This window comes from Rhinopithecus bieti, unplaced genomic scaffold, assembly GCF_001698545.2.
Source record: "Rhinopithecus bieti isolate Rb0 unplaced genomic scaffold, ASM169854v2 scaffold_17939, whole genome shotgun sequence".
Lineage (NCBI taxonomy): Eukaryota > Metazoa > Chordata > Mammalia > Primates > Cercopithecidae > Rhinopithecus > Rhinopithecus bieti.
Window position 1 is genome coordinate 3,134,339 of NW_016809446.1, and position 17,819 is coordinate 3,152,157.

At 36.3% G+C, this 17,819-nt stretch overlaps 1 protein-coding gene across 1 annotated transcript in view; it reads left to right on the forward strand.

Annotated features, from left to right (window-relative positions):
- The window catches only part of CPS1 (carbamoyl-phosphate synthase 1), a 119,628-nt gene that overhangs the window by 81,079 nt on the left and 20,730 nt on the right, over positions 1–17,819 (forward strand). Inside the window, exons 20-27 of the mRNA XM_017889347.1 lie at positions 1,352–1,493; positions 2,798–2,863; positions 3,320–3,383; positions 5,798–5,979; positions 9,433–9,627; positions 10,040–10,107; positions 12,297–12,372; positions 15,901–15,978. Coding sequence (XP_017744836.1) covers positions 1,352–1,493; positions 2,798–2,863; positions 3,320–3,383; positions 5,798–5,979; positions 9,433–9,627; positions 10,040–10,107; positions 12,297–12,372; positions 15,901–15,978 — 871 coding nt within the window. The remainder of the gene's footprint in view (positions 1–1,351; positions 1,494–2,797; positions 2,864–3,319; positions 3,384–5,797; positions 5,980–9,432; positions 9,628–10,039; positions 10,108–12,296; positions 12,373–15,900; positions 15,979–17,819) is intronic.

Below are 17,819 nucleotides of genomic sequence, written 5' to 3' on the forward strand. Positions count from 1 at the left end.
GGGAATTGAAGTTTTTATATTTATCCTTTATTTATTTATATTAATAAATTATGTTTATAATTAATTTATAAAATATATGCATTTTGTGTTTATATTACTTATATTTATCCTTCATTTATTTATTTTCATCAATGTCTATTGAATGCTCTCTGTGGGCCAGATAATGTGGTGGATTTGGGGAGTAATCTGGTAAATAAGCCAAATGTATTCTTTACCTTTATGGAACTTAAATCTAGCAGGAAAAAGCCTGATAGATGAATAAAAGTTAAGAGACATTAAAAGTATCAGGTGATAATGGACATGCTAAACTGTATGGTTCTATGTCCATCGCTCCAAGCAAAAGAGGCAGTCAAAAGCACAAGAAGTGCAGTGTGGATGAGAGCAAACCAAAAGGCTTCACAAATGAAGCTTGGCTTTAGTTGGACTTTGAAGGGCTGCTGAGGGTCGGGGAGAAGTTGAGAAGGTAAAAGGAATGTCAAAGGTGTTACAGATGAGAGAAACAATACAAATAAAGTCTACGCTATGGACAGGAGCAGGGGGAAAATAAGACAAATCTAGTTTGAGCAGAAAACAATTATAAAATGACAAAACTGTCTTCTCAACATAGACCAATGGGTGATATTAGTAAGTAGAGGTAATTTATGGAGAGGATATCCAACCTGATGCAATGTTGGGATGCCTAGGTGAAGATGATTCTCAAAGCTCATATGCATGAAGACCTGGAGCACAGGTCGGATGTTGGAGAATAGGCCATGGATTTGGGAATCGCCAACCAGCCCTGCAACTTGCACCCATGACAGTGGCTGAATTTAGAGAGGGAGAGAGGGAAGACAAAAGCAGGTAACAAAGGGTAGAGCCCTGGTGGGGGAAACCCAAACTAGTAAATGGTCGTTGTGAGTAATAAAGTAGAGTGAGGAGTCACTTAGTAGAAGCCAGAATATCTTTTTAAAAAATAGATAATCAAAAGAGTCTTGTGATGACAGGTTAAGGAAAATGAAAACTGAGAAAGGGCTCCTGGATTTAGAGAGTGAGGTCTCCGATTATTACTAATGAGCACATTTATTAGAACAGTAAATGCACTTGCCATTTTTTAATAAAAGCAGCAGGGAAGAGGTCACATAGAGTGTGAAAGCAGGCGATCAGAGATTGTCAGCTTTGCAAATAGAAGACTTCATAGAGGCTAGAAGATTGAGTGGGTTCATCATTATTTGTGTATTTTTAAAAGATAACAGGGCTTAAATATGTTTGAAGGTGGAAAATAAGAAGCCTTGGTGTTTTTGAAATTGAACTTGTCACTGCTTTTTATTGTGTTTGGTCTAAACTTGAATCTCTCTTTTCTATTAAATCCTAGTGAGTCCATTACCGAAGAAATCCTGAAAAGAGCAAAGGAGATTGGGTTCTCAGATAAGCAGATTTCCAAATGCCTTGGGCTAACTGAGGCCCAGACAAGGGAGCTGAGGCTAAAGAAAAACATCCACCCTTGGGTTAAACAGGTAAAAGAGTTTCCCTTTCCCTCCAACCCCCACCAACAGGATTTCTGTGGTAAAATGTAGGCACCCATTCAAAAGGCCATTGTCAATAAAAGAGGAGTGGGATTAAGAAGTGACAGTACTCCTCTGGTTGGTGCTCATAATGTCACCAATTTTATTGAGCACATGATTAATTTTTACTTAAAAGGGAAAGAAGGAAAGGGCACTAGGTTGTAAAGATAAGAGTGAGTACCTGATTTTCTTGGCCTAACTGAACAAAACAAAACAAAATTTAAACTCTCTTTCCTCTGCTTTTGACCTGTGTTCAAATATGTAAGTAGTTAAGAAATCCTTAGTGTAATAGAAGGACTTGAAATTTCCTAGCATGGTGGCTGACCCTCTTGAAAATAATAGTTATCTCCTTTGGCACTAACTTTTTACAGGGTAATACTTTATATTAAGTGCCCCTTCATTATGGTTCATTTAGTATTCATTGTGATAGGGCTGGGCATAATGAGCTTATCTAGTATTCATGACAATCACGCATGAACATTTATAGGTGTGCTGTTGTGATTTTTTTTTCCTTTGGCCTTTAATGGAAGGGATGTCTTGGTTTAAAGTACCACCAGCTGGTTTTTGTCCTTTAAAATCATTGACTTTTCTCTGCATGCTCAAGGGGCACATGCATACCCTTAGGTCTCAGGCTTGATGCTAAATATTTTCCACTCAGCGATTATTATCTTTCTTCCTTCTCACCTGCTTTACACAAGCTTGCCCTGTCGGCCCCAAATTCTTGCTCACTAAGCTGAGTTACTGGCCCTTGAGAGTGGTATTGATTTCCAAATATGTTCAATGAGATCTTGTTCTCCTCCCTGTTCATCCCCTATGGCTTTATGGTATTTGTGTCATCTGAACACTCAGTGCCACAGGCAACTTAAATCCTGTGCATTAATTTGCAAACCAAAGAGATCCTTACATAAAGGTTATTTTACTCAGATTTTAGATTTCATATACAGCTGCTTTTAGAGAGCTGGTGGGGTAAGTCTTCCTAGTAACCAGTTGACTATAGGATCACTTTGCGATGTTCATGAGAGATACTACTACTACTGGTAATCCAATGCCGTGTTTCTCAAGTGATAACTAGACCATATCACTATTTTCTCTCTCTTATTTTCAGAATTAGAAAGCAATTCCATGGGTCATACATTTTCCTGTCTGCATACTTTACAGTAATAGGAATTAAAGGAATATATACATATATAAAGCAAAAAACATTTAGTCTTGAACAAATTATAATAACATTCTTGTTTATTTGTTTTCTCTTACAGATTGATACACTGGCTGCAGAATACCCGTCAGTAACAAACTATCTCTATGTTACCTACAATGGTCAGGTAGGAATGGGCAAACTGGCATATCCAGAAAGCTCTAGATTTGGTAGACAGTTCACACTAGGGAATATATATTTTTTACCTCTTTGGATATCTAGGTAATAAAAAATGACATCATGTGTGAGATATGATGATATGTTCCTGTACTCAGTCTTTCAAGAACTGCCTTAAGATAATGAAATCAAACAAGTGAAAAATTAAGGACAATGACTATGTGATCATACAATTATGCTATGTTCTCATGACTATTTAATTTAAAAATATTGTGCCATATCTATTTTTTATAAATAAGTAGGGCTTGTATAACTTTATACTTATGGGTTTCCAGAGACTAATAGAGAATACATGTTAACAAGAGGAAGAATGAGAAATACATACTTAATGATAGGACAAATAGTTTAATTAAATGGAATAATAACACATAATGATTTCTGCATCTTCCTTTTCTTATTTCCTCAGGAGCATGATATCAATTTTGACGATCATGGAATGATGGTGCTAGGCTGTGGACCATATCACATTGGTAAAATAATAAATTATATGTATATAGGACTTCACACAATTTATATAGTTTTATTCATATATGTTAATTTCATTATTCCAAGAACTATGTCAAATAAATGCTATAATATATGTTTTGCACATTAGGAAACTGGGGTTCAGAAAAATAAAACTCAAATATATACAGCTATTTAGTGGTAGAGTGGGATTCAAATGCAGGTCTCATCTACAAATTCTATCTCCTCTCATTTCACTGTGTAACTTAATTTTCACCCTTTTTAGCTGAATTGAGCCTCTCGCTGGAGTTGGGATTGGATTAGACATTGACCTTTTATCTTCTAGCATAGTTTTTCATAAGGATCTACATTTACTCAAGGACTTTATATATTAGCCAGAAATTACATCACAGATACCATCTCTGACCTCATCCTATGTAACATATGTGACTTTTGTTTACATCAAATGCAAAAATCTAGTGTCTTTGGTGCACGGGTAAAGCATTATGTAGGCAAATTAAAACATAATCACCAGAAATTATGACATTTCTCTGCAGTCAATTAAATAACCACTAAAGATGATTACAAATGCAAGTAGGTATTTTAATGAACAGTGATATTAGTCAACATATGGATTTAATATTTAATCTCCACAAAGCATTATAATATGGAAATGATAGAATCTATGATTTAAATATATGTAGTCTTACTCTATTACTTTAAGCATAGTTTACTTTAGTTTTTACAATGAACTAAGAGGTTCAGGATATGTTAGTTTACCAATCTTTGGACAAATCTTGAAGTAGGACAAAAATGTTTATCTTTACCACCCTAGTCATTGTCTTAGTCCATTTGCACTGCTGTAACAAAATACCTGAGATTGGGTAATTTATCAATAAATTACCCCTCACAGTTCTAGGGGCTGGGAAGTCCAAAATCGAGTGCCAGGAAGTTCAGTTGTCTGGTAAGACATAGGTTTCTGCTTCTAAGATGGCACCTTAAAACTTATGCTCCCCATAAGGAATGCTGTCTTTACATGGCAGAAGGCACAAGAGCACAAAGAGAACAAGTTCCCTCCATCAAACCCTCACCCCTGGTTTTTTCTGAGACAAGGTCTTACTATGTCACCTGGGCTGGAATGCAGTGGTATGATCATGGCTCACTGTAGCCTTGATGTCCCAGGCTCAAGCACTCCTCCCACCTCAGCCTCCTTAGAAGCTGGGCCTGTAGGCGTGTGCCATCATGCTTGGCTAATTTATTTTTATTTTTATTTTTTGTAGAGATGGAATTTTTCTGTGTTGGCCAGGCTAGTCTCACACTTCTGGACTCAAGAGATCCTCCTGCCTCAGCCTCCCAAAGTGCTGGTATTACAGGCAGGAGCCACTATGTCTAGCAAGCCTTCTATAATGGAATTAATCTATTCATGAGGGATCTGCACTTATGAACTAAAATCCTCCTACAAGGCCCCACGTCCCAGCACTGTTGCACTGGTGACTAAGTGTTCCAACACATGGATTTCAGGGGACATGTTTAGACCATGGGAGTTATCTTATGGCTAAATAGCCTGACCATTTCACCAGCATCTACCTGTCTACTCTCTGGAGTACTTTTTCTTCCTTTTCAAATTTTGCCTATTTATGCAGTAATTCTTAATTATATCAGAATCCAAAGACTAGTCAAGCTAATAATCAAGTGTGCGCTTACTTAGCATTAATATGCCAGTATATTTGAATAACGTATTTTCACAAGAATTTTTAGAAGACAATATCTTAATGCAAAGAATTAGTACAACTCTGTGGACTTTCAATTCTATGGCATCCCAGTAGACGTGATATTTTGAGGTGTTTAGGCCATTATTACACTTCAGATTTCTTTATAGAAGGTCACTCACTCTGCATGGGTGGCCTTGCCAAGTTTAAAAGGATATGCTTGGAAAGGATAGGACTTTTCAATCAATCAGGATATGTCAGAGCTGCAAGGCACCTCAGGGATCGTTAGGTTCAGCCCTCAGACAGTAGATTAAATGGAAAGGCTGAAAAAAGAGCTCAAGTATCCTGATCACTGGATTAACTATTTTTGTGTATTGAGGTCAATATATTCACTTTGAATTTCTTTTCAGTAGGTGAGGGTTATTTTTATCATTAAAATTACCTGCCATTAACATTGAAGTTCTAAATACTTCAAATATTGAGATTTTCTATTGCAGAATTTAGCATATATGACAAGCCAATATTTCCTTGCTGTTTAATTCGTACCTGTTTTTCCTACTACTAATATAGCATGCATCATGGATTTGAAATTTATATTTTGGAGTTTAAACATTGAATTGAAAGTTATTAGCTTCCTTAGCCTGGACTGACGGGTGATACATTTCTGCTTCTTTTTGTATTGTAACTTTGTGCTTCTCTTACCCCTTTTGCCAATCTCATTGTCTCCGCAGGCAGCAGTGTGGAATTTGATTGGTGTGCTGTCTCTAGTATCCGCACACTGCGTCAACTTGGCAAGAAGACGGTGGTGGTGAATTGCAATCCTGAGACTGTGAGCACAGACTTTGATGAGTGTGACAAACTGTACTTTGAAGAGTTGTCTTTGGAGAGAATCCTAGACATCTACCATCAGGAGGTAAGAAAAGAAAAACAGAAAAAAAAGAAAAAAAGAAGATAGTTATATGCAGTATACACTTTATATATATGCATTCAGGTATGTAGATATATATTATAATTCCCCTTAGAAGAAAGAACTGCCAGTGGCATCCATTGTCTTATTTTGTAGTAAAACTCTAAAAAAAAAAATCACTCCATTCTTATATTTTGAGCCCCGGCACAGAGTGATTATTTTCACATAAAGTTTACTTTTTCTTTCTAAGGGTTTCAGCTAGATTGAAAACTCTACTTGGTAACATGTGCCAGATACATATTAACTAATGCAAGATGATCCCTCATAAATATCTTGCAGAGTGATTTAATTGGTCATCTAGACAAACAATAAACAGCCTCTTTCTAGTTTGTGTGATGTGGTTTAATGATGAACAGTTCACTGAAAATAGTCAATTGCTCACAAAAGACCAGTTAATTCCTTGTTCCATCAGATGAAGCCATTAGTCTTCAGTTTAAGATCAATGAGTTCATTGTGAATAATTTTGCTTCTTTTATAGCTTTCATTTACAGTTGCTCCTCCATTCCCATCCCAATATTACTGAGTATCTTCACTGTGAATTCATGGGATTGCAGATCACTATAAGACTGTAGCACAAATTAAATTATCTTATAATTAAAATAAAAACTACTGGAAAATTTTAGAGTGATGTCCAGTAGTTAGGCCTTTGATATTATTACAGTTACTATTATTACTTTTTAACAGAAAATCGTTTCTGTGTGGAAAATATGGTCAATTAGAGGGAAGAAAGTACTAAATTGGAGCCAAAATACTTAAATTTTAGTTTTGACTGACAACCTCATTGATTTCTTTAAGTTACATAAATTCTCTGTGCTTTATCTTTATTTTAAATGAATCATATCAGTATAAACACATGCCACTTGCAAATACTGTGAAGTTAACATAGAATTTATGGCTGAAGTCTGATTGTAAAGTATGAGGTATAGTGCTAGAATAATGTTATTATTTTACTATTACAAAAGAAAGTAGACAAGTTTAGGAAGGATGTATAATTATAGTTGTCTACTTGGGCCTGGCCTACTAATCCTTTCATAAAATTGATCCATTAAATAGAATATATAGCATTTTTTAGACCTATCTCTGACATGGTTGTTTGTAAATCACTCCTTAATATTCATTTCAGATAGACAGGTGGGCATCAAAATAAGTGTACGCTACAAATATTTCTTGAATATTTTGTAAATCCAGGTTCAGTATGATAGACAGCCAGAAAAACAGGTTCAAGACATTAACAATAAAACTAGTATCTGTGATATAAATGTGAAAATCAAGTATTAATTTAAAATATTAAAAAACATTACAGATGATAGCAGCAGGCATTTTTGCATATGATTAATTATGTCCTCATGAAATGGTTTAAAGAAAGATGAAAAACCTCTATGACTGCTTTTGGATACAATTATATGTAGCTCTTAATGAGATTTGTTTACTAAAACTGAAGTCAGTATTACAGAAAGAATTAAGTTGGGCCTTCTTTGAAACTAATTTGTATTTAAAATATAGTATTACTATATATTAGGAGGTAATTTAAAATATGCTAGAAGACATAATATGATGTACATATATAAATGTAGACAATGGTACTTCTGTCACAAAACAAGTTAAATGAATGGATTAATGACAGACATTAATTAGTGATAGGCAAAACCCATTAGAGAATGCATGACTCAAGACAGAATTGAGGTTCATTTACAGCATTTGGTTTAATTGTAATTAAATGTAATCCTAAAATACTGCCTAAACTATAAAACATCTTTTACTAAAATGTAAATTAGTAAAATATAAAGCATCATCCTTCTCATTGGCAGGTGTACAGATAGAATTTTATAAATTGGAGATAATTCATAAAATTCCAAAAACCAGGGCCATTTGTAATGAGGCAAATACTATTTCTGTTAGAAAGATAAATTTTCTCATGTTGCATTCTTTCTATAATACATCTAATTTGTGCATAAAAATAAGGACTAACCAAAGTGATTAGTGGCCAGGATAAGTTAAGATATTCTCAAATAAACTTGAAGTATTTCCTTTCAATGTTTTTCTATTGAAAATATGTTTCTGGTGTGATTGCAACTTGGATATTGTTTCAGAAATATTCTTGTGCTGTGGTAGGTTAGTGCTATCAGGTTTAAAAAAACAGAAAACTAACATGGGTAAAAAGGATGCAAACAGATCTAGGTATGATTGATGGAATTTTGGGAGCTTAATGGAATTTTGGGCCTAAATATTTTAGAAATCTACTAAACAATATTCAAAATTTAGAAGATTTTATTTCAGTAGGTTTCTTGAAACTATTCAGGCATAATGGCTAGGATAAGGATGATGATTTACCTGTTTGGGTTACCAGGTTCTCATCCCTATGTTCCTACAGGTCCCGTGATATTTGGTGTTGGATCAATTTAAGATTGGATTATTCCATAAAACTATGCTATATTAACATCTTACAAATATGTTCTCATACTGAATTCCTTTTACTGTGTGGGCAAGACCTGCACAACACCATCACACTGCTAATAGGAGCTTTGGGCTTATGTAAGAAAATCGTATACAAAACAACATCTGAAATAAGGCTACAGATTCTGGCAGTGTTTGTAAAGCAAGTAGTAAGGCAGTAGGAACTAAAATCAGTTACTAGGTACTGTCGACAGGTACCAAGGCTCAGCAAAGGAGCGGGGAAGGTGGAAGGTCATCAAAGTGGGACCTGAGATCTAGGCTGGACCTAAGGGGTAGCTAAAGGTTAGATAAGCTGGAAGAGAAGAGAAAGGAAACAACAGCCAGGGAAGTTTCAGTGGTGCAAAGAATTTGCTAGTGGGAAAGTAGGTAGTTGGGGCTAATGAGGAGTCTTTTTGAGGCTGAGAGAGGTGATAATAGATAAGATGGAAAGTCTTAAGTGCCCTGGGGGTCAAAATTTTATACTTTATTCTCTAGGCAATGGAAACCTTTGGAGAACTCTGAGTGAAGGAGCAATTCGATGAAGCAGTCTTGCTTAATCTTAATGTGAAGTGCTGGGGTGGAGGTGTGCAGGAGAAGGGTGTGTTAAAAGGAGAAATCTGTATTCAGTTAGGAAATTCCAGCAGTAGTCCAGGAATTAATTGATTATAGCATAGAGTACATGGCAAACATTTATTGGCTTGATTTTCCTTTCCATTTGCCAAACATGTGAATGTCACAAATGATATTCATGTGTACTTGTATGGAAATCTTGCACAGATTTTAGCATCTAAGTGCCTGGAAAGTCAAAACTTTGTGGCATCATTTAACAGTATTCCTTGGTAGGAGAGATGTAAATATCACAATCAGGTTAAGAATTATCAGTAAGGAAATAGATGCAATATTAGCATAGTTGTCCATTCATAATGAAGTTACTCCAATGGCTGATATTGTGCGTGTCTTTTTCAGGCATGTGGTGGCTGCATCATATCAGTTGGAGGCCAGATTCCAAACAACCTGGCAGTTCCTCTATACAAGAATGGTGTCAAGATCATGGGCACAAGCCCCCTGCAGATTGACAGGGCTGAGGATCGCTCCATCTTCTCAGCCGTCTTGGATGAGCTGAAGGTGGCTCAGGCACCTTGGAAAGCTGTTAATACTTTGGTAAGGAGAGAAACAACCATCTGTTTTTAACATTCTATTTTGAAGAGCTGTAACCTGAATGTTGACTATTGGATATGTTAACTACAGGGCAGATAGAATGCATACACTTAGTGAATTTTCTTTAAAGTTTTTGTATATCCATGATTGCAGTTAAATGCTGATTATGAATTGATAGGAGTATTCTCATTAAGATTCAGACAATGAAAATAATTTCAAACCAGTTTTGAACAAGATTTGATATTTAGAATCCAAAGCTAGGAATTTTATGTATTTCAGTGTCCAATTTACCTTTTAATGATGTCTTTTAGAGAATAAAGAAGCTGGGTTACCACTTGAGCTAATGATACATTCTGTAATTTTGTTGCATATTTTAAACTATTCATACATTTTTGTTGTTGCTTCTACGAATTAGAATGAAGCACTGGAATTTGCAAAGTCTGTGGACTACCCCTGCTTGTTGAGGCCTTCCTATGTTTTGAGGTAACACTGTATATTGTTTTTCAAAACAATGATTCAAAATTGGGAGATACAAAAATGCATGCTGTATGTTAGTAACACTAGGGTTCTATATGTAGTAATTTATAAATCCATTGACAATTTCCAAACCATCACAGCCAGTTGAAGGACTAATGTGTGGTCTTCTAGTTTAATGCTTTCCCTTCAGGGAGTGGCCATAGGAAGAGACTACAGTTCTTCATCTAGAAGTGTAGTGGAAGGCATCTCCTCACCAGAAAGGGTAGCTTTATATTAGAGAACAGGACAATTAAAAAGACACACACAAATTGAGGTATCTCTCACCAGCATGTTTTCTGATACCCAGTAATGACAGCTTATCTTTGACTATTGTCAGCACCTTCTGATAGTGCCTTTGTTTAAAAATTTTAAGTTTTTGAGATAAGAGTGTTTAATAGATAAATTGTAATGGTGAGGAACAGGGACAGTCAGGATCTTTTATATTAAACTTTAAAACAAAGTTTTATCATGAAAGGAGAAGTTGTGAATTATCACTTACTTTCTTCAGACGTTACCACATGTAAGGAATGACTTCACTAAACAGGGGATAATAAAAGAAACACAATTTGCTCTGCACAATTTGAAAGTGTAAATGGAATTTGATATGGGTTCCTTTAAAATGATGAAAATGGAAAATTTCAAATGAGGTGGAAATCTTGTTATTTAAATATCATTATGTGTAAACCATAGTTTAATAATACTACCTCTTTGAGGAGTTAATGTAAATTAATTTTAATTTAAACACCATGCCACACATTTCAGAAGGATAGATGTAAAAAAAAGAGCTCAAATGATCATACTTCCTTTCCTTTTTTTTGCGAAATCATATTTTCGTTCCAGTTTCATATTTACTCTTGGACAAATGATAAGCATTATTTGGCGGTCTTAGCCTTGCTCTCTAACAAATGGAAGCAACTGAAAAGGCCCCTTTTAGGCAGAAATTTGTAATAGGATTGATAAAACTGGGTGAGGGTGATGGGATATCATAAATAACTTGAAGGTATGGACTTTCGATAATGTCAAAACATAGATCAAAACATCACATAATACCTCATAAATATATGCAATTACTATTTGCCAATTAAAAATATATTTTAACTTTAAAAGAGAAATTTGTAGTAGTGTAAAAGAGGTAAATGCTTCTGTTTAAAAGCAAAGTAATATTTTTCTTTTTTTCTTTTTTTGCTTTCTGTTACTCCTCCTCTCCTCCCCTCCCAACCATTTTGAAAATGTTGAAATTCAGAGTAAATTGATTTCAGATAGCATTTTTTCTCAAGTATTTAAAAAGAAAGGATATAGTTGAAAAAATTTTATTCAGATACTGTACATTATGTTAGCAAATATTACTTTAAAAATTGATTCATCTGCAATCTGGTTGACGGAGTAGCATAACCTGCTTTGACAACAGAGCAGTGGGCTCAGATCAGCTGTTGATAATGAACTCTGAAGAAACAGGTTGGGGAAATCAGGTGCTGGGCTGAATCCTGCTAAGGCTTAAGAATTACCTGGAACCGGTCAGGCGCGGTGGCTCAAGCCTGTAATCCCAGCACTTTGGGAGGCCGAGACGGGCAGATCACGAGGTCAGGAAATCGAGACCATCCTGGCTAACACGGTGCAAACCCCGTCTCTACTAAAAAATACAGAAAACTAGCCGGGTGAGGTGGCGGGCGCCTGTAGTCCCAGCTACTCGAGAGGCTGAGGCAGGACAATGGCGTGAACCCGGGAGGCGGAGCTTTCAGTGAGCTGAGATCCGGCCACTGCACTCCAGCCTGGGGACAGAGCCAGACTCTCAAAAAAAAAAAAAAGAATTACCTGGAACCAGCAGAATGTTAATATAGTACATCAGAAAGGGCAAACCTTGGAGAATTATAATTACTGGAGCTACCAGGATTCCCTTTGGGAATTAATACAGGTTTACCGCGCACCCCCCCCCCCCCCCCCCAAACACTTTACCTTCTTCTATCCTCGACTTTGTCAGTTTTATACTTTGGTTGATTGTCCTGGTGATTAAATGGAGAAAAGTCTCAATTTAGCAAGAGGCACCTTGTTATTCTGCCCGGACTGGACCTAAAAGTTGTCTGGAACTGTTCTGAGAACCAGTTAAGTCTAGTATTAGCATAAACCTGACCTGCTTTTTTTCCCCCCTCCTTTTCCAGTGGGTCTGCTATGAATGTGGTATTCTCTGAGGATGAGATGAAAAAATTCCTAGAAGAGGCCACTAGAGTTTCTCAGGTAGTGTCCAATTTCTTTGTAGTGACTTTTGTCTCTTAAATGCAACCTTACTTTGTATGTTTTCTTTTCACACAATGTGTTAGAATGAGTTTTCTTTTTTTCCTCTTCTACCCTCTAGTCTCCTATATATAAGAATGAGAAAACTTGAAAGTATTAAATTATAACTAGATTTTAAAGTTGGTGGAAAAAGAGGAATACCTGTGCATATTTTATCAAAACAGATTTTAGACTCCAGGAGTCTAAAAGGACAGTGATTTTTGTTCTTCTCATGAATTAGACGCTGGTCAGGGTATTTCTGGAATTCCCAGTCTCAAGGGCTGCTCAACCCTGCTTACCATTAACAAGTGAAAGCTTTCCTGATTTTTAATTTTCACATCTGGGAACTTTGCCTTAGTCAAACATGCAACTTTAATAGTCCCTCACTCAACTATTTTTTATTTTTTCATGTTGGCACATTCAATTTGTGAGTTAATACAAACATTTCTTATTTTGTGGCAACTCAACCGCCTTCCTCCACTTCCCCCCAGCCTTTACTTTCTCCTTCAGTGTTACCTCAGCATGATCCATTTAAGATTTACCCAGTGGGGTTATTGATCTTGTATTGTAGAGGAGAAAAGTAATGTTTTCCTTTTAAAAGCTTTCAAAAGCTTGTTGGGGCTTTTCTTTTTTTAAAGGGGGGGAGCAATTCATAGAGAAGAGTTTGATGTTAGGCAAGTGGAATTTGGAGGGAGGAAGAGTGAAATCAGGAGCACTTCAAAGAGGAATAAAGTGCATGGACTGTTTCTGTACACATGACGCTGGATCCCTCTTCTGTGTATGATAGCTGCTCCCAAGGATGTTTGGGTGGTAAGAGAGTAGATAAGAATAAAGAGTGAGGAAAGGCAAAGAGTGTAAAAAAAGAAAACCAGGTAGATTTTGAATTCATGTTTGTGTGCAAATCAGATTGCTGAGAAGGGAATCTTTCCAATGGGCCAGTTTTCATTAATGGGTGAGACATCAATTGTCTTCTCCTCTATTTTATTCCTGGGCAGGGGTCCTGCCATGTGGCCCTTTTCAGGGACTGACTACTGTACTCAGCTGGTCTCACATGAGTGATGAGGCAGGTGTCCCGTCTTGTCTGCCTCGAACACTCCTCACAGGATCTCAGTACAATATTTTTAAAGTATTTTTCCATTAGCATATGGATAGAATCCACAGGGGACCAAAGTTTAATAATAGAGATGTTGTGATTGAATATTTTATAGTTCAATGTTCCCTGTCAAACTACAGCAGCATCTGGGATACTAAATTCAATGACTGTAGAGTAAAACCAGCCCCAATCAATCACTAATCTATGTATGCATTCATTTATTTATAACACCTGTTATATGGTGGCATTGATCTCAGTATCAGGAATTGTACTCACGTAAAGAAAGATACGCTCTCTACTGTCACATAGGACTTCTTTTTGTTAGGCTCAACAGACTTCAAATAATTACAATTAAATATGATGAGCAATGAACACTGCAATAGAAAAAATACAGGATGTTGAGGGAGAGTGTGAAAGTCTTGGGCTCTAGTCCCTGAGGAAGGGATGTTTAATTGATACCTAATGGTTGATTCAGAATTAACTGGGCAAATGGCTTACATTGTGGGAGTAGGAGGAAGAAAGGAACAGCATGTTTGAAGGCCTGAAGGTGAGAAACAGTAGGGAGTTTCTCAAAACTGATAAAGCATTCTTTATATGGCTAGGACATCAAACGTGATGCTGATTATTAATGATGGTGCAGAAGTAGTCAGGGACCAGATAAAGTAGACTTTGTTGGTCATTATAATGAGTTTGAATTTTAGTCATATTTTTTATTTTAAAAAGATTAGTGTGCTGTAGTACACAGAGTGAATTATGGGGAAGACCAAATTCATGGAAAGAGATGAGTGAGTTGTTGGTATAGCTCAGGGTAGAGATGACAGTGCCTGGGATTAGAGTAATGACACTAAAGATGGAGAGAAATGATAAGAATGTGCATTGAAAAGAATTAGTGAATGAATGGAGGCAGAGGGTGAAAGAGGATAAAGGATAACTCCTGAGTCTTCTGCCTTGAATAACTGGGTAGACAGTGATGCCATTTATTGAGATAGGGAACACTGAGGAAGGAGAAAAGTCTAGAGGGAGGAATTATATATTTATTTTTTAGCCTTTTGAATATGAACTGCCTGTGAGGAATCCAAGTGGAGATGATTTAAAGGCAAGCGTTATTATAATAGGTTTGGAATTGAGTATCAAGATCACGGCTAGAGATAGAGAAGTAAATATAGATTTTGGAATAAATAGCATATCATTTTAATTGAAGATTAGAGAATGAAAGCAATCACTGAGGGAGAGAGTATAGAAGAAAAGGAACAGCTAAGACAGACACCAGAGGAATACTGGCATTTAAGGCAGAGAGGAGAAGAAAGAACCACGAATGAGCTGAAGAAAGAAGCCCGAAAATGTAGTTTACAGATACCAAAGGAAGAAAGTGTTTTTTTCAGAAGGCCAGCCTTGTATAATGCTGTATTTCATGATAGTGGTCAGAAGGGGTTTGTGTTCAGAGGAAAAAGGGATATTCAGAGAAGGATTCAGGGAGGAGATAGCGTATGACCTAGGCCTTGAAGGGTGAGTTGAGATTTGAAAGATGAAGCTGAGGAGAAAAGATAGAATGCATGTGGGGAAGAGACTCATGGAAGCAAATGAATACAGGGCCTGGTAAGAAGACAGTGGCCCAGGTTGTTTTAGCCTATGGCACAGAGGAGAAGATATCTAAACCCTGGAGATCCTCCCTCAACCTCTTCATTTAATCTGGAGAAAAGCAAGTGCGGGTTAAGTTGTGGAGGGCATCCCAACCCTGACATGGAGGAACTGAGTGTGGGAAGTACTTCAAGATGAGAAGGGTCTGAAACAGCCAAGGAAGGAACGATGTTTTAAGATTAATAAATAAAAATACTTGGTTTTACAGTTCCAAATGTCATACTCTAGAAGTGGCATAAGACAAATCAACTCAAAGTAAAGGATTTCATCTTTGGCCCAATAAGACCAAAAGAAAACTCTCATTCCGAGTTCTCCCACAATTCCCAAAGAGAGATATGATTTAGGGAGTTCTAGTGCTTAGAAAAGATAAGGGTAGAAAGAAAGAAATATTCTGAACCAATAATACTATATAATAATAAAGTGGAGAAATATTCATGATTCTGGTAGCAGAGAAAGAAGCCATATTCTGCTTCCTCCTTAGTCACCTCTTTTCTCTAATTGGCCTGGATGCCTATACTTGAGGATTCATGGTCAGTCTGCTGAGCACTCAAAGTCGGAGAAAGACCCTCTGCCTCACTGTAAGCAGAGAACAAACTTATTCTTACAGGACAGATTAGGTAATGAGTTTATGTAGTATGTTCAACCTTGAGTGTTTTGTGAGTATTGCCCTGATACTTATAATACTTAAGGTACAAGGTTTATTGACACTATATACATATTGTTAGCTAAATGTTCTGCTCCTCTGTTTTCCTTCGTGACAGGAGCACCCAGTGGTGCTGACGAAATTTATTGAAGGGGCCAGAGAAGTAGAAATGGATGCTGTTGGCAAAGATGGAAGGGTAAGTGCTTTATTCTCATCTCCTTCATTCCTGCCTTCTGATCATTTTTTTTTCTTTAACAGTCTTGAAATATTGACAGGTTAGAATTCGTGATATCTATAAAATAGGTCTCCAGTAATAGTGGAGAAGCTGTTAAAAAAATCAAATTCTCTGACAATTCAGTTGAGGTGTCATGGGTATAATATTTCCTATGTTTCATACTGTCAGAATTTTTCTGATGATATTCAAAAGTAATTATCATCCTGTACTCATCATTCCTTTTGAATAGATTTTCTCTCTCATTTTCTTTTGTCGGTGGCTTTCCTTTTATGTTTCAATGGATATTATGAAAACATCTAATACTTTTCTTTCTGAAGTTCTCAATTGAATCCTGGTTTTTCTTCTTTCTTCATTTCCCACCTTCCTCCCTTTTTATTGGGTTAATAAAGGCAAAGTCAAACAAAGTGGATAAGGATAATAATATGAAATTGGCTTACCATATCACATCTTGTATTTCTAATACAATGAATACCTCCAACTTCAAGGAGAAATGAAAATATGAAGAATGTTTTACTTTAGTTTTATGGTTGTATTAATAATGCATTTGTGACTTCTCTTAAAATGTAGTAAGTTTTGTTGTAGGGAGTCTATGCCATTTTACTTGCTTTAAGGAAAAATACGAAGTTAGCGTTCATCTTTTGCTTTGCAAATACTTCAAAACACTACTGAAGATGTTAAATCTTTTCTTCTTTTCCTTCCAGATTAGCAGTTCAGAGTAGATCTTGTTAATAAAAATGGTAATGGTATGTACTTACAACAGAATCACATAATCTTGAGTTGAAACACCCTTAGAGAGAATTTATTCCAGCCCTCCACCCTCCAAGTCTGAAATTTTCTTTACAGCATCCCTGGAAGGTGGTCATATGTTTTCTTTTAAGCACTTTGGTGATACAAAGCACAACACATTGTAAGATTACATATTGTGGTCACTTTTTTTTTTGACATCTCTGGTATTCTTTATCTTGAACTAAGTCCTGTTTCCTTGGGACTCTTATCCCTGATTTTCTGAGTTTCAGAGCAAAAACTTTATCTCTTTCCTTTTCAACATCATAAGTATTTGAAGGTTGAGATATAAAATAAGAGGAATGTGATACCTATATATGGAAGTGGAGAATGTAAGACTGGCCTGGAGACATTTGTACTTTTTCAAATACTGTGCTAGTAAAATAAGGCTGGTCTGTTGTCTTTATTTGGCTCTAGGTTGCCAGGATACGTGCTTTCCCTAAGGTTTTCTCAGATATCAACTATTGCACATCGTCCTGTACTCCCTGTTTTGGAAATGTTCCAGGTTATTCACATAGTTTTTAAATTGCCATGCTAAGAAATGGACATAGAACTGCAGGTATATTATGATTGTTGCTGAGCTCGGTGGGGTGAATGCCTCCCCTTTTCTAGACACTTCACCAAAAATGAGCTCTTATTATTTTATAAATAAGCTCTTGTAAAAAATGAGCTCTTACTTATATGTGGTCTCTTTTATCCTTACCAACATGCTATGAGCAGGTTATTCCTATCTTATCATAAACCAAGGCTAAGCAAGTAAAGCACTTTGCCCAGGTTACAGAACAGAAGGATGGAAACTCAAATGTCACTCTGTTTTAAGACGTTTATAAATCTGATAAATAAATGACATAAGAGATTTGCTTAAGTCTTTTATACCCACCCAATTATTCTCCCTTACTCTCAGCTTCACCATTTCCCAAGGACACACATATTATTAACATTTGGGTTATAGTGATTGAGACCATAGACTTTGAAATCTGACAGATCAGATTCAAAATCCTAACTCAGTCACATACCAG